Source organism: Monodon monoceros, unplaced genomic scaffold, assembly GCF_005190385.1.
Source record: "Monodon monoceros isolate NGI ecotype Baffin Bay Population unplaced genomic scaffold, NGI_Narwhal_1 Super_Scaffold_21, whole genome shotgun sequence".
NCBI classification, from domain to species: domain Eukaryota; kingdom Metazoa; phylum Chordata; class Mammalia; order Artiodactyla; family Monodontidae; genus Monodon; species Monodon monoceros.
The window spans coordinates 100,633,170-100,649,306 of NW_021703778.1; the positions used below are offsets into that span (position 1 = coordinate 100,633,170).

Sequence of the window (16,137 nt, forward strand, 5' to 3'; positions counted from 1 at the left end):
CCGGCAGCAGCTGCTCCTTCCCGGAGGAGATGGGCCAGGCCGGAGGAAGCAGGGGGAGAGGGTGGGGTGGTGTGCGAAGAACACAGACAGGGAATAAGGGTCCCCACAAAGGCAAAAAGGTTCAAGAAGTGCCAGAAATCTGAAGGGGGCACCAGGAAGGGAATGGGAGGAGAGGTTTGTGAAAGAAGTGAATGGGAGGAGACGGTGACAGCTACATGAAAGGGAAGCATACCCAAGATTCAGAAACCAGACTGCCCGGCCTAGTCCACCCCTTTCCTCCTGAGACAGCCAAGCTACTTTCAGTGACGCTGACTTTTGTAACTCACAGCTGAGAATGAGGGGATGTTTGTTACCTGTCCTGATAAATACTCAATTCAGGGGGCAAGGATGGGGTTCTCTCCCCAGCCTCCAGGCTCTTCTCCCCATTACCAGCTCCTGCTTCTGAGGCCGGGTACAGCCAGGGCAGGGCTGCACTCCCGTTAGTCTTGTGGACCACTGAACCCAAGCAAGGACTTAAAGCCATTTGATCTTCCAGAGACAAGGTGGTTCAAAGACGCTTGAACCCTTAAAATGGGGTGGGGTGGGGAGTGACACAAACAGGAAAAAAACCACTTGTTCGATGAGAGAGTTTTCAGGCTTTTTTCTTTTTTTTTTTTCCAAGTTTGTTTTTCATTAGTTCATTCCTCTGGTCTCTCCATCTCTCTCTCCCGCACGTGTGTGCGCGCTCTCTCTCGCACTCGTGGCTTTTTTTGTTTTTTTTTTTTGGTTGTGTGTTTCAGTTTTTCTTTAAAGAACTTTGGATTTGCCGTTGGTGGGCAGCGCCGGTCCTGGAGGCTGGACCGCCACGTGGCAGGGCTGGGACAAGGGGCAGGCCGACCGACAGCTGCTGAGAGGATCTCTGTGTTTAAAGCCTTTGAGAATAAGTTACTGCAGTTTCCAGGGTGCAGGGTCGGGGCTGGCAGAGGGGTTCCTGGCCGCGGCTTCCCCTAGAGTTCAGGCCACAGGGGCTCCCCTGTCAGGTGAGGAGGGAGGGGTGTGAGGAGAGTGAGCTGGGAGCACTTCTCCCCGCTGACCTCCAGTTTGGTTAGAGTTTCGTGGGCTCCCTGCCCATCCCAGGCTCCAACCTTGGGAGCCAACTGAGTATTTGGAAGGAGTTTGTGAGCGGTATGGCGCTCTAGACGAGGTGGGTAGGAAGGAGAAGGGGGAGTGGCAAAGTTTATTTTCCTTCCCCCTTCCTTGTCTTGGGTTTTCTTTTCTTCTTCTTCTTCTTTTTTTTTTTTTTTTGGTGTTTTCTCAGTCAGTGGAACAGCATGGGATAACATATTTGTGTGTTTATAGGAGTTGGAAGGGTGACTGGGAATTCAGTAGGAAAGAGGCTGTAGGAAGATGAAACCAGGGATAGATTCTGTGTCTGGTGGGCAGGGTGGATGTGAATGAATAATCGAGATGGCAAGATGGATGTGCTGGCCGTGAAGACCAAGGGGCAAGGATTTGTGAAGGATCGGTGTGTCTGGGGGTGGAGGAGGAGGCAGGACTCTGCTGGAGGTGGGGTGTGTGAAGCCCACTGAGGGTGGGAACTGAGAGATTCCCAGGGGGGTGGGCAGGGCCAAGGGTAGGGTTAGGGATTTGAGCTCCCACCAGACACCCCTTGGAGTAAGAGGAGCCCCGAGGCCCTCCCTGCCCCCGTGTCTTGGTTTATCTGTTTATAAAGCTAGAAGCGTAGAGGTAGTAGTAGTTTTTGGGTTGGAGTCCGTGTGAGGTAATCTTGCTTCCTCTTTGGCAAAAGCCACAGCAGCCGTGGCGGCAGTGGCGGCGTTGGTGGCGGCGCCAGGTGGGCCCCCTGGGGGCGGGGCCGCCTTGCGCCTGTGGGCCGAGGAGCGCAGGTGCGAGGCCAGGGCTTCTCGCCCACTCAGCAGCACCTCACATGCCAGGCAGTGGTAGGTGCAGATGGGCACCCGCAGTGGGGGGGGCATGGAACCCCCAGAGCCCCGCCCAAAGAAGCAGAAGGATCTCTGGTGAGCAGTGGCCAGGGCCTCCCCGTCAAATGCCATCTTGCACTGGCAGCAAAGGTAGCGGTGGGTCACGTCCACGGTGGAGATGCCCGTGCTGCCTGTCAGCAGCTCATCGGCCTCCCCGGCCTCCCCCTCCCCCGGAGCGGGCAGTTCAGGCGGCTTCGGAGGCGCTGTGGCTACGGGCTCGGGGGCCTGGGGCGGTGGCTGGAGGAGGGCGTTGGGGAGCAGTCCGATGAGGGTCTGAGGTATCACGGGGTTCATGGGAAACAGTCCCTTCTTCATGCCATAGAGCTGTTGGAAGTAGGCCCCCTGTAACTGGGGGCCAAAGACAGCTGGCGGCGTGGCCCCCCCTGCAGAGGGCAACGGGAAGGGCAGGAACTGGCCCCCCAACAGGGCTGGGACAGTGGCCTTCAATGCTTTGAGGTTCTTGAGGGCATCGGTAGAGGAGTTGGCGGGGGCTGCAGCTGGCTTTCGCTCACCGGAGACCTTGTCCCCAGAGGGTTCAGTAGGCGGGCCTGGGGCAGGGTCAGTGGTGCCTACTGTGGAGGTGTTGGTGTGGTCGGGCATAGGTCTCTGAGGTAAGGGGCAGCCTGGGCCAGCAGTCTGGACCACTGTGGTAGCAGGCAGGACCGAAGTGGCGAGGCCAAGGAGGCCTGAGGAGGCTGCAGGGCCTAGGAAGATGAAGAGTGCCGATTAGCCACCTCCTGGCGCTGCCATCCTTCCTGCTGGAGGCCACCTCCAGCCACGTACTCATGCGTCCCCACCGCCTGGCCTCCATGCTCCCTCTCCTCCCTTCTCTACCCCACCAGCTGGAAACACAGGGAGGCCAGGGAGGAGACTGGAGATGGGAGGAGTCAAGAAGGAAAAGGAAGGGCACCTCATTAGAGGGAGATGCCCTCTGAAGTCCAGCTTCTCCCAACCTCTCACTCACCTGTGCTGAAAGGAGCTAAGCTGCCCAGCGGGGGCTGGGCCAGAGCTGGGCCGGACAAGAGGACCGGGGCCAGGCGAGGCAGAGCCGGGGCAGCCCCGAGGGGCACAGAGGCAGGTGTGGTGGCAGGTGGAGCCTTGGGAGCGGGGGGTGCCTCGGGTGCTGGGGCCAAGTCGTAGCACTTGCTTTCACTCTTCAGCTGGGCTCGGACTGCCTCCTTGAGCTTGGCCAGGTGCTGGCGGGAAAAGAGGTGGCCTCGGCAGGAGACATAGAAGTCATACTTGACATCACAGTAGGGGCAGTCGGTGCGCTGGGCTCCCAAGGGGCCCTCACTGCTGCCCCCAGCCCCACCGACTGCTGCCCCCTGCAGCTTGGCCTTCTTCTCCTTGGCACGAGCATTCTGGAACCAGACCTGGATGACTCTCTTGGGCAGCCCAATCTCCTCCCCCAGCACCTCGCACTCCTGCATGGTAGGGGTACGGTAGGCTTCATAGCAGGCTTTCATGATCTTTAGCTGCAGACTGCTCATCTGGGTCCTGTAGCGCCGCTGTCCCATACCGTCTGGGACCCCAGCCCCACCTCCTGGGCCCCCACTGGTCCCTCCAGCCCCAGGGGACTCTGGTTCAGCCAGGCTGGAAGCTGACGAATCACTTAAATCCCCTGCAGATGGACTGCAAGCCTCACTGTCTGGAGAAGCTTTAGACGGTTCCTCTGGGCCCTCATCCTCACTGGGTGGAGGGGGCGGTGGGAGAGGTAGAGGTGGCTCTGGTGTCAGAGTGGGGCCCTCTTTCCCAGGTGGCAGGAAAGGCAGAGGACCAGCAGCAGGGGTGACCGTGGGGTAGGGAAAAGCGGGTGTTTCCCTCTTTGGGGCCTCCCTCCCAGCCCCATCATCCACCTTGCCCAGCAAGTGGTTGAACTTGGGGAAGGGTGCGGGGCTGGGTGTGATGGGGACCTTGACTGCCGGACTGGGCACTGCCCCGGGGGTGCTTCGGAACTGGCCCTTCCTCTCCCGGGCCCTGGTGTTCTGGAACCAGACCTGCACCACTCGCTTCTTGAGCCCCACCTCCTCGGAGATGCAGTCGAGCATCTTGCGTGTCGGGTTGGAGTCCTGCATGTACCAGCGGTACAGGATCTCCAGCTGCTCGGGCAGGATGGTGGTGCGCAGGCGCTTATCCCTGGGGGGCTCACCCTCCCCACCCACCCCTGCTTCGCTGCCCGTGGGTGACAGGCTACCGTCCTCGTGCTTCCGTTTGAGGGGTGGCCCTGGCACTGGTGGAGTGCCTGGCACCGGAGGGTTTCGCTCCCCGAACACCAGCAAGGGCAGCTCTAGGAGGCGGGGGGCAGTGCTGGGCTGCACAGGTGGCAGGAAGTGGAGCCGGCGGTGACTGGTCAGGAGGTCCTGGCTGGGGAAAGACATGGCGCACTGGTCACAGGCGTGGACGGGGGAGGGCGAGGGAGGGGCCCTCCCTTCAGGCTCTTTGCCTCCTGGCTTTGTGGCCTCTGCTTGGCCCAGCTCTTCCCTGTCTGGAGGTTCTGGTGATGGGCCCTCAGGCCCCGCTGGGGGTTCTGGGCCCTGTTCCTCCTCTGCGTCTTCCTCCTCGGCGTCTTCCTCCTCTTCCCCTCTCTCTGCCTCTTCCTCCTCTTCCGGATGCTGGTCGTCATAGCATTTCTTGAGGTGCCGCACCAAGTCAAACACACAGGAGAAGGTGGCGCGGCAGCGCCGGCAGCCAGAGGCTCCCCCAGTGCCTCCTCCGCTGGGCACAGGCCCGCCGTCGCCGGCGCTTTTGCGAGCCTTCTGGCGGGCGTTCTGGAACCACACCACCACCACACGGCTAGCCAGGCCCAAGAGACTTGCGAGCCGCTCCACCTCTCCGTCCTTGGGGTAGGCGCTGGTCTCAAAGAAAGACTGCAGGGCTTGGGTCTGGAACTCTGTGAACTTGGTTCTGGAGAAGCGGCGGCCTGCAGGCACTAGGGGAGGAAGATTCCCTCTGGAGCTTTCTTCCTCCTCTGGGGGCCAGCGTCCTGCTGCCCGGCCTCGCTCCTCAGGGGGGCGTGCCCCCCCTGCCTCAGGCTCTGGGACCAGGAAAGGTGGGCCCAGGTGGGGAGCAGGTGAATCCAGAGGCCCATCGGGAGGTTTGGGGGACCCTGCCGGGGGTGGGTAGAGGCTATCATAGCTCTTTCGAAACTGAGCGGCATATCGGCTCAGGGCCTCAAAGGGCAGAAAGCGGCGGTGCACGTGCTCCTCGTGTGTCTTGAGGATGAGCATGTTGGAGAAGAGTTTCCCACAGGCCCCGCAGGCCAGCTTGTCCCCACCCCCCAGGGCCTCGGGTGGGGGTGGGGTTGGGGGAGGGGGCACAGCCTGCTTCCCCTCATTGTACTGGATCACCAGCTCAAAGCCAAAGTTTTCTAGAAGGGCTTTGGCTGCAGTGCGGGCTGCCTCGTTGGCCGTTGGCTGGGGGGGTGAGCTGGGCGCCGTCTCGTTCCCCTCTTCTGCCGTGGGCGGCCGCTCCCACTCTCGCTCAGCCAGCTCGGCCTTAGGGGGCGGGGGAGGAGGGGTGGCGGCCGGCAGGGACAGCAGGGGCGCGGGCCCAGCCAGTGCCAGTTTGGGCCCTACCTTGAGGTCATGGAGGTAGAAGGGCAGGAGCAGCTGCTGCTGCTGGAGCTTAAGCAGGGACTCGGGCACCAGAGGGAAGGAGGGCAGGACTGGTGGGGCGAAGAGTGGGGCTGGGAATCGGTGCAGGTCCAGGGGAGGTGGGGGAGGGGACAGGAAGGGCAGTCCACCAGACACGAAACCACCAGGGTCAGGGCCCTTCTTCTCAGTGCCCACCTCCCCCTCAGTCTCGCTTTCCTTGGGCTCTTCTGGGCCGCGCTCTGGCCCCTCGGCCTTGGCATCCGCCTTGGCTCCCCTCGAGCGAGTCTGGTGCAGGACGGAGCGCATGTGGATCTCCAGGGTGGAGCTCTGGTTGTACGAGACGCGGCAGACCGTGCACTTAAAGGGCTTGTCTGTGGCAGTGGCGGGGGCGGGCGCGGCCCCGGCTTCCCCGCGGGCAGGCCCGGAGGGGTCAATGGCAGCCTTCTTCATCTTGTGCAGGTGGGAGACCGAGTTATAATGGACCAGGAGGATGTTCTTCTGCGTGAAGGACTCCTTACACACAGTGCACTTGTAGGGCCGGGCAGGGTCGAGAAACTTGTCCAGGGCAAAGTTGGTGGTCTTCCGATAGGTCAGAGGGTGGCGAGAGTCAGCCGGAGCTGGCTCTGCCAGGCAGGGCTCCCCGCCAGCCCCCTCTTCCTCCTCAGCCGTGGTGGGTGGAGGAGCTACCTCATCAGCTTGGGCATCGGGCCGAGGGGCTGGAGACGGGGCTGGAGAAGGGGGCTGGTCAGGGCTTCCCATGGGCTTGTCTGGGGCCTCGGCTGAGGGCAGGGGAGGCTCAGGAAGAGGATCGGGACTGGCTTCCGGAGTCAGGTGAGGGCCTTCTAGGGGAGAGAGAAGGGGGCGCAGTGAGAAGGGAACCTTGTCTAAGTCAGACCCCACCCACTCAATATCTAGGGCAACTCATCCTTGCCTCAGTTGTCTTTAGACCTTCTTGGTCCGAGGAATCCAGGTCCCCTTTCCTGCCACCTTGGGATGTCTGCCCTCCCTTCCTTACCTGCTGCTTGGTCTCTGCTGGGCACAGACTCTGGCCCGGGAGCGGGGGGCTCTGGGCCGTCCCCCAGAGGGCTTAGAGTGGGCCCAGGCAGCACTTTGGTCGTCAAGGTCATCTCTACAGTTGTGGCCTGCGATGGAAGAGATCCCAGTGACTTCCCACCACCGTCCCGCTACCCCAGACCCCCCAGCTCTGCACCTGTGTCTGTGCGCAGCCCAGCTCCAGCCTCCTCTGTGGACAAACCTCCCACCTAACTTCTGCCTTCCCCACGGAGGGGAGGGCCTGGGCTGCTGCCTGTCCTGTCCGGCAGCTGTGCCTGCTGTGGAACAGCTCCTCTCAGGACCCAAGGGCGCTTCCTCCCCAGCGAGTAGAGGCTCTGGACAGGTTTCGGCTCTGAGGTTCCCTCCAGCTCTAAACTCCACCTTCAAATCCACGCAGAGCCGCTCCCCTCGGCACACACAGCTGGCCGGACACCGCGGCCTCTGCCTGCCTTCCTGCCTTGCCCCCCAGCCCGTACTCACCGCGAGCAGCAGCCTCTCAACGCACTCGGGCACCACGTTGTGCAGGTGGCTGAGGTGGAAGTGCAGGGCAGGCCGGCCCACCAGCTGCTCCTGGCACAGAGGGCACCGGTACTTGGGCTGCACTGCGTGCTGGGAGAGCACGTGCACCCTCACCTGCTCGGACTCTGGGCTCAGGAAACTGCAGTATGGACAGCAGAACACCTGGGGCACACAGGCGGTGGGGGGGAGGTGTCAGGGAGGGGTGGGACTCACCATCACTCACCCGGACACAGCCTGGTCCTACCCCTGCTGGAGGAGGAGTCCCAGTCCTGAAAGCTGGCTCCTCCCTCGCTTCACTTGGACGGGGACAAAGGCCTAGGCTGGGCTGCCCCGGCTGGCCCGCCTTCTCTGTCCTGCCCTCTCCCTCCATCCTAGCCTCTCTCTTCCCCTGTCTCTGCTGCCCTACTCCGTTCTCCAGCCGACAGGGCGGCCCTGTACCTACCTCCTCTGATTTAGTTTTCTTTTCTTACCTGCCCCCACCCTGCCTGTGCTCCTCCGTGAAATAGCTCCCCTTGCTTCTGGCACTTCCTGGACCCAGAGGCTCCTGAATCCCTGCCACTCTGCCTCTCCAAGGTCCCTGGACTAAGCAGGCTCCCTACCTGTCTGCTCAGAAGCCGGCTCTTTCTCCCTCCTTCCCACTTTCTTTGCCTGCCTTTTTCTCCCCTTCCCTTTTTAATGTAAACAAACACCACAGCTCCCCCAGTGGCCCTGGAAAATTCTGGCCTGGCACTGTTGGCGCATTCCCGCCCGTACCTCCAGAGGGTGGGGCTGGGGAGCCTGGGGTGGGGCGTGAAGGCCCCCCTACTTCCGCCTCAGTCACCTGACTGCCAGACCTGCAGCCTGCATTTCTGTCAGCCTGCACTTCCTCTCCTGTCGCCTGTGCCACTGGTCCAGGCCCGCATGTCAGGGAGGGGATGGCCATAAAGGAAAGGTATTCAGACACTCATCTTAACGCACCTATAGCCCTGGGAGCAGATAGCTGGAACAGGAGTTAGGAGGCAGGGGAGCTGAGGACATAAGCCGTCACTGCGGCAGTTTGCAGTCGTAATACACACGGCATATTGCAGTCCGGTTTGGAGAGCTGGGAGGCACAGGGTGGCACCTCGAGACCAAAGGCTGGGAATCCCCTCAGAATGAACCCTTTCAGGCCACAGAGCTAAGCTACTCTTGGGCCCTGCCTAGGTCAGCCACTCGGAGACTTGCAGAGCTTCCTGTCTGCGTGGATCATCTGGGTCAGTTCCTCCAGCCTGAGGAAGGAGGTGCCAGGGCAGTTCCGCCCAGGCCCGGGGTTCTCTGTAGGAGATGAACTTCGCATGTTTCTGCTCCCAACAGGAATAAAGAGCTGGGCAGCAGCTAGTGTTTCATTTTTGCCTTTCTCTTTTCATTCTGTCCCCCTCTGTGCTCCACTCCTCAGGGCCGGCTCAGCCGGTGCTCACATCCGGTAACTGGACCTAAGTGCAATTTCTGAAATGTTGTATTTGGAGTGACGTAAGTCACAAGCATGATAAAATTAGATCTGCCTTTGGTCTGAAATCTCTTGTCTGTAAAGACCTACTAATTAGAAGTTCAGCCTTTAGGATATGAGCAGATCTCAGTAAAATTAGATGCCCCCCCCCCAAGATCTTCCTAGTTACCCCGGTTCTGACCGTGGTCTGGTCGGCACTGTCTCCAGGAGGGCCAGTCTTGTTCTCTGCCTCTTCAGAAGCTGAAGATGAAAGGAGAGATTAAGAGACTCTGACAGCCCCTCCCTCTTCCTTTCACAGACCCCCGGCCCTTAAGATGACCTGATTTGTAGCAGAGGGCTTCCAAGGTAGGGGTGGGCTCTGGGGAAAGGGAGAAAGGGCAGGGAAGCACAGAACTGCGCTCAGTACAGGGAGTGGAGCTTGGCAGGGCTGAGCCCGGGTTAGCAGGATGGCCGGAGGGCAAAAGCACCCAGCTTTCTGTGGCTCCGCCTCCCTTCCCTCTGATGAGCCCTTTCTTTTGATCACTTTAGCTCCTTCTGCACAGGAGGCCTTGCTGGGTGTCTGGATTACCGCAAGGTCCCATGAGCACCTCAGAATGTATAATATTAGGACTGGGGGGTGAGGAGGGCAAGGGATGGAGAAAGAAATGGATCAGATGAGCAACTCACCCAATTGTTCTGTCTTATTCTGGGCATCTTTCTCGGGGGTGGGTGGCTCAGCTAAGGGGGTGACAGGAGCCTTCCCTGTGCAGGATGAAGAGAGAGTCAATTTAAAAGGATGAAGCATCAGAGGAGGGAGGACATAGGGCAGAGGAGGGAGGACATAGGGCAGAAGAAGCAGGACAAGCAGCCAGGCAGTAAAGGGAGAAGATGGATAGATGAGTCAATAGGCAGGAGAGGACAAAAAGCCGCCAAAAAGAAATACAGAGGATGAGGGGGGAAATTACAGTGTTGGAACTGGTAGAGCCTAAGAAATCATCTCTGCGAGTCTAGCCCCGTCATTAAAGATGAGGGAACAGGTCCAGCAGCAGGCGATAGAAACAGGACCAAACTCAGCTCCCTGTCTTGACTGATCCTGGAAGAAGGGAGGCCAGAAATGTAGAGTGAGGGGCGCCGAAGAGGGAAGGTGAGGTTGAAAGGAAGCAGCTGCAGTGAGCAGGAGGCGGCAGGTCTAGCTGGGAGAGGAGATTACCACTCAAGCAAGAATTGACAGATGTGTAGGAATTTATTTTCGGTGGCGGCCTAATTAAAGTGTTAAAGTTCCTTAACTCCATTCAGTCCTGCTCCAGGATCGTTAGCTATTGATCTGGGCCCCTCCGGCACTTAACTCCAGCCAGTGTATTGGCAATTCAATTAGCACCAGTCAATGCTGCCTGTTCCTGGTTCCTGCTGCCCCTGCCCTCACCCTTGCCCACCGCTGGCCTCTGCAAAGCCCGGACACCTGTGCCCAGCTCTCACAGCCCCTTCCAGGCTCTTCTGCACCCTCTGGGTCAATGGTGCCTGGCGGGCTCTGCCCAGTCTCTCTCGTACAACCTCAGCTGCCTAAGGGGGACCCTAAGCCCAGCCTTCGGACTGAAGACCTCCTAGGAGACAGGAAGAGGCTGGGGAGCTCATCAAGGGCTTCCCATCCTGCTGCCTTCGGGCCATGCCCCCAGCTCCCACCTCCTTCTGACAAGTCCTGGCCCAGCCCAAAGCTGATTCTATTCTTTGTTTTTCTCCCTTCCTCTCCTTCCTGACCAGCTGCTGCCACACCCCACACACGCCCCGCCCCCCGCCCACCCCAAGCTTTGCCAGCACACAGTCACCACTCGGAATCACTGGGTGGTTCCTTCTCACCTCCCTTCCTGCTCTACCTCTCCACCCAGCAAAATCCCTGCTCTTCTCTGCCTCCTCCTCCAACAGCCTCTTGTTCCCCACTTCCCTCGGCTGCCCCAGTGTTCCTAAAAGCCAGTTTCAGCAGCCTTCCCAGCACCTTTCCGCTTGCTCTGGACTGTGCACGGACCCATTTCTCGTCCCCGTGCCACTTCCTCCTGGGCCCCCAGCTCCCGCCCTGGCTGCCCTCCCCGCCCACCTCTTCTTCTCCAGTCCCCTCTTCCTCACCGGGAGTCCGGAGCTGCCCATGGCTGAAGCTCAGGATGCTCTGAAGAGCTGAGAGCCCCTCGTCGGCTGTGGGGCCGCTCTGTAGCAGCTGCAGGCGCCGCTGGGCCTGGGCATCGCGGTGGGCAGGGGCGCGCAGGTGCTGCAGCACAGCCAGGCGGGAGGGCGTCTCCCAGGCGCACAGCAGGCAGCGGAACAGCCCCAGCTCCGTCCCCGCCGCTGCCCCCTCCATCTCCAGCAGAAACTGGAAACGGGAGGGAGGCTGCTCAGGCGCAGAAGGGCAGATGGACAACCCCAGGTCCCGGGGGCCCCTTTGCCTCCCCGGGGGGCCTGACCAGCAGCACCCCGACACCCCTTCCTCCCTCTTGGGCTCTCCTCTTCCTTCCTTTGGCCACCTGAGTGTGACTGCCTTTTCTCCACCGTCTCCTCCTCTTCCTACTACCAATCCTGGACTCCCTCCTAGTATATGAATGGAATCTGGTTCCATCCTCTTGAACTTCTGGGGACAAGATGGACTGAGCAGACACAGAACCCTCCTGCTAGTCCCAAACGCCAGAAAAGTTGAATAAAGTACCGGAGTCACTTGGTCAGAGTCCACCATCCTTTGGTCTTTCTCCATGTCTGTCTCCAAATAGTTTTTCCCCTGGTGCCCTGGCCTTTTTTCTCCAATCCCGCCCCCCTGGGTTTTCGCATCACCTTCCCACTCTGCATCTCCTTGCTCCAGCCCCGTCCCCTTCTCCTCTCCCCCTCAGGCTCTGTGCTGTGCCCTTCAAATCCCAGACCCTTCCTGCCCCGCTCTCACCTTATAGATCTGGATGTTCTCTTCGTGGGCCGCACCCCGGGCGTGCAGCTGCATCTTCTCCTTGCTGTTGGACTCAAAGTCACAGATGTTGCAGCGCAGGTGCAGGGTGGGGACAGACCCATAAGGAGCCCCATCTCCCAGGGGCACTGGGGAGGGGGTGCCCATGGCCCCGCCCCCCTCCCTCAGGTGGGCCGCCAGCTGGTACTTCTGAGCATGTTTGTCGGTCTTGAGGTGGAGTTGGAAGTTGGCCTTGAGCTGGGTGCCATAGCAGCAGAGCTTGCAGCGGTGGGTGTCACCAGCTACCTCCTTCCACTCGGCCTCCGGGAGGCTCCGGCCCACGCTGCAGTGGTAGAGCAGCAGCTCCAGGCTGTCTGTGCTGAAGGCCTGGCACACGAGGCATCGGAACACCTTCAGGGATGGGCTGTCATCTGGGGGCGGCGAGGCAGGCAGCCCGTCGGACAAGGGGCCCAGAAGCTGACTTTGAGGCAGGTGGGCATCCGGGGAGGGGCTGCCGGGGGCTAGGGGACAGAGACAGGTTAGTGGCCCCAGGAAGGAACAGGGAAGGGTCAGCTTGCTGTGTGGGAATGGGAGGGGTGGATGCTGAGGGAGCTGGGGTTATTTAAGCGGCGGGGCTGGCCCTGGGGAGAAAGCAGGGAACCGAGTTTGGCCCCGAGGAAGGGAAAAGAGAACACCCAGGGAGCTTACCAGCTGTGGGGAACTTGCGGGCAGGTGCTCCGAGGTGGTGGAAGCCATTGAGAAGCAGCTGGGCTTCCAGGGGCTTGTCTGGCCTCAGCCCGGGGCCAGGCAAGGGAGCCTGAGGCTGCCCTACGGCCTGCGGTCCGAAGTACTGGAAGAGGTCAGGGGAGGTGGCAGGGGCAGCCCCTGCTGGGGGAGGGGGGCCTGGCCCCACCATCCCTGGCGGCAGCCCCAGCGGCAGCCCCTGGTGCAGCATGAGGACGTTCTGCATGTGCTTCTCGGAGGTCATGTGGATGCGCAGATTGCGGGAGATGTTGGTCTCGTAGCTGCACACCTTGCACTGCCAGGACGCTTTGGTCTTGGGCTCCTTGTCCCCCGCGGGGGGCGGGAGCGCTGCCTCTTGGGGGCTCCCCTGCCCCACCGGCCCCGCCTGGAAGCCCTGCAGGTTGGCCAGGTGCTTGTCGGACTGCATGTGGATGCTGAGGTTGCCCTTGGTGGTGGTGGAGTAGTTGCAGACGTCGCAGCGGTAGGGCTTGTAGCCACAGTTGTAGCTCTCCCCCCGGGCGAGGCGGGGGTGGGCGCCCCCAGCGCTGCAGTAGCTGCAGTGACTGTTGCTCTCAGGGTGCTTCTCCCGCATGTGCACATCCAGGGTCTGCTGGTACTTGTAGTGCCAATTGCACTTGGGACACTTGAGCGTCTTGCAGGAGTTGCGCGAGTGTAGCAGAGCCATGTGGCTGGACAGGCTGAGGCCCTGGAAGGCCGCAGGGGCCGGGGTGTAGTCGTCGGCTGGGCGATAGGGCTGGGGCGGGTCACCGGGGTCTTCGGGGGAGCCCACTGGGGCAGGGAGAACGCCCCCGTCCTTGGAGGTGGGTGAGCTTTGGTTGAGCGAGGGGCAGAGCCCTCCATCCTCCTCTTGCTCCTCGGGGAACCAACCTGGCCCTGCCTCGCCTGCCAGTGTCGGCGATTCTTTGGCTTGGCTTGGGCTGGGGTTCCAGGCGGCCGGGGTTGTCAGCGGGGAGGGCGGGCTGAGGGCCATGCCTTCTTCCACGGGCAGGACAGGGGCCTGGGCTTCGGCCGCAGCGGGGCCATCCTCAGTCTGAGCCACGTGGGCCTCCATGTTCACGGTGCTGCTGTTGTCAAGGGGTATTTCTAAACGGGCGTGAGCAGGCAGCTGTGGTTCCAGGAAGCTCAGGAGGGCCACGCAGCCCTCGTCCCCCTCCCAGAGCACGGCTGGGTTGCCTGGCAGGCCCTGGTGTTGAGCAGCGGTTAGCTTCACCCCGTGAGACTGTGTGTGACCCACAAAGGCCTGGGGCCTGCCGAAACCCAGGCGGCACGGGAGGCAGAGCCAGAAGAGTGCCTTGGGGTCTCCTCCCCTGCTCCCCGTGGGGCCATCTTTGGGATCTCCAGGTGGGTTTGGAGCCAGCTGGTAGCTCCAGAAGGCTCCATCCCTTCCCTCACAGGTGGCCGGAGATGGCGCTGAGGTATCGTGGGACAGAATTTGGTCAGAAGAGCTAAAGCCTTGGATTGGGTCAAAGCCATGTTGGATGTGAAGGGCAGTGAGGTGTACAGGGGGCGGGTGGGCAAGGAGGGGCAGGCTGGGCTCTTCCTTGATGCCTGCCTCACCCCAGGGGAAGCCCTTTGGTAACGGGAGTTCGCTGCCACCTGTCAGGGACAGCTTGGCCACTAGGCAGGCCTCACCGCCAGCCGTGAAGACTAAGTGGTCGCTCAGGTCCACAGGAGGGAGCCCTCCTCCTCCCTCCCCCTGCTTCTTGTCCTCTTCCGCCCCCAGGCCCTTTGGCGGGGAGCCACCACGGCCAGGCTCCTCTTGGGGCTCCCCTATCTCCTTTGGTGGGACGAGGCCACAGCCTGGCTCCAGGGGCTGCCCCCCGGGCTCTGAGGACCTCATGCTCTCAGAGGCGGAGGGGGCCGCAGGGGGATCTTTGGTGACAGGATCAGAGGGGGTGCGGGGGGAGGAGGTGTCCGGAGGCGGGGACGGGGCATTGTGCCCAGGGGAAGGGGTGGTGCCAGCGGTAGAGGACGAGTTAAGGGTGGCCATGGCAGACGGAGGAGAGCTGGGGGTTCATTTCAGCGTGACAGCCAGGACCCTGTGGGGGAGACACGGAGAGAGCGGAGCTGTGAGGTGGCAGCGGAGACACCCAGTCAGGCAGTAGATTCTCCGGATCCTCTGGCCCCACCCTCCTCCCTGAGCGCCGGATTCAAGCACCCATTTGCCAGCTTGAAGCTTCATTACCTTAGCGTCTAACAGACTTCAAAGTGAACATGTCCAGAATCAGAACTCTTTATTTCTGCCCTGAACTTGTTTCTTCCCATCTTCCCGATCTCAAAACTTGGTACCACCATTTACCTGGTTGCTTAGGCTAGAAACCCAAAGTGTCCTCTCGCCCTCACCCACAGGCAGGCAATTCGACAGCAGTCTCTCAAGCGAGCGTCTCAGCCTTCCATTCATCCACGTCTCCGTCAGCACCACCCTGGCCCAAGCCATTACTGTCGCTTTCCTGAACGAGTGCAACAGACTCCACGTTGGCCTCCACTTCCACTACTGCCCCTCCTTCCACTCAGAATGATCTTTTATTTAATTCTCAATTATGAGAAATGCCAAACATACATAAAGATAGACCAACCAATATGAGGAACCCATTTGTACTCATCACCCAGCTTCAACAGTCTCCAAACTCAGGGCCAATCTTTTTTTTTCTTTAATTGAAGTGCAGTTTGTGGCAATCTCTGCTTACAGCAAAGTGACTCAGTTACACACACAGAGACATTCTTCTTTATATTCTTTTCCATTATGGTGTATCACGGGATATTGAGTATAGTTCCCTGTACTATACAGTAGGACCTTGCTGTTAACTCATGGCCAATCTTGTTTCATCTATATCCTCACCCACTTCCCCTTTTCCTGTATTGTTTTAAAGCAAATTTCAGGCATCATAATTACCTTTCAAAATGTAAACCATACGATATTCTGCTGAGAACCCATCAGTGAGCTCACTGCACTGTAAATAAAATCCAAACTCTGCTCCCTGATCTACAAAAAAGGCCTATTGGATCTGGCACCTGCCTACTTCTGACACATCTTTAATACCCTCCACCCCACCTGGCTGGCTAACTCCAGCCCACTGGCCTTCTTGGTTCCTCAAACACACCAAGTTCATTCCCACCTTAGCAGCTTGCCCGAGCTGTTTACTCTGCCTGCAGTGCTCTTCCCCCAGACTTCTGCCCAGTGGCTCCTTGTCATTCGGTGTCTGCTTGAACAGCACCTCTTCCAACAGGCCTCGCCTCTCTACAGAAGCTAACACAACCGGCGGCGGGGGGTGGGATGGGTATTTTCTTCAGAGATTCATCACTACCTGATATTTCCTGGTTTCCTTATTTCTCCCTTCTAGAAACTAAGTTCCATGAGCGCAGGAACTCTGCTTTATTGGTTGCCCTATCATTGGTACCGAGAAAGACGCCTGCCACATACCCATACATGTCTGTTGACTAAATCAGCTCTGGGAAAGACCTGCAGATTTTCCATACCCTGAAGAGTCAGTTTCCCAAAGTCAAGGTCCTCTTGCCAGAGAGGCCACAGTGACTTTCCTCTGGCCTGCAGACACCATGCTGCTCTCAGATGCGTTCCATAGCCATCTCTCATCACAGGTGGAAGAGCTTCTGGCCAATTGAAAGACAATGGCTTGTGTGAGATGAGCCGCAGCCCTCCTCCTCCCCAGGGATTAAAAAAAGTAACAGTAATAATATTAAGGTACATACAGCACGATCCTGGCACCGTGTTAGCTGCGTTAATCAGTGATCTCATTTAATCTCACGACAACCTTATTTTATGGGTGAGGCACCCGAGAAAGAGAGGCTGAATGAGCCGATTGTCACACAGCTCCCAGGCGGCGAGACTAGAAAAGGACTGGCGGGCACAGA

General features: G+C 59.8%; 2 protein-coding genes across 8 annotated transcripts in view; one reads left to right on the forward strand and one right to left on the reverse strand.

The window, feature by feature from the left end:
* NGDN (neuroguidin) overlaps nucleotides 1-16,137 on the forward strand; it is a 58,726-nt gene that overhangs the window by 38,234 nt on the left and 4,355 nt on the right. The window contains exon 13 of one of the 3 annotated variants that reach the window (XR_003795797.1): nucleotides 8,327-8,502. The exons of 1 other annotated variant lie outside the window; for it this stretch is intronic. Coding sequence is in view for 1 of the 2 variants with exons in the window: in XM_029236914.1 (XP_029092747.1) it covers nucleotides 8,327-8,589 (263 nt within the window). In the remaining variant the exon portion in view is untranslated. Of the gene's footprint in view, nucleotides 1-8,326; nucleotides 8,807-16,137 lie in introns of those variants that run through there. One more of the 3 variants, XM_029236914.1, reaches the window with a different exon arrangement.
* Nucleotides 645-16,137, reverse strand: part of ZFHX2 (zinc finger homeobox 2) — a 28,904-nt gene continuing 13,411 nt past the window's right edge. The window contains exons 1-10 of one of the 5 annotated variants that reach the window (XM_029236912.1): nucleotides 15,745-16,131; nucleotides 12,211-14,306; nucleotides 11,506-12,023; nucleotides 10,707-10,947; nucleotides 9,276-9,350; nucleotides 8,791-8,849; nucleotides 7,106-7,306; nucleotides 6,588-6,714; nucleotides 2,944-6,414; nucleotides 645-2,683 (exon numbers count right to left, since the gene is read on the reverse strand). In XM_029236912.1, the coding sequence (XP_029092745.1) occupies nucleotides 1,704-2,683; nucleotides 2,944-6,414; nucleotides 6,588-6,714; nucleotides 7,106-7,306; nucleotides 8,791-8,849; nucleotides 9,276-9,350; nucleotides 10,707-10,947; nucleotides 11,506-12,023; nucleotides 12,211-14,257 (7,719 nt within the window). In that variant the 5' untranslated portion in view covers nucleotides 14,258-14,306; nucleotides 15,745-16,131 and the 3' untranslated portion in view covers nucleotides 645-1,703. Of the gene's footprint in view, nucleotides 2,684-2,943; nucleotides 6,415-6,587; nucleotides 6,715-7,105; nucleotides 7,307-8,790; nucleotides 8,850-9,275; nucleotides 9,351-10,706; nucleotides 10,948-11,505; nucleotides 12,024-12,210; nucleotides 16,132-16,137 lie in introns of those variants that run through there. The other 4 variants (XM_029236911.1, XM_029236910.1, XM_029236913.1 and 1 more) reach the window with 4 other exon arrangements.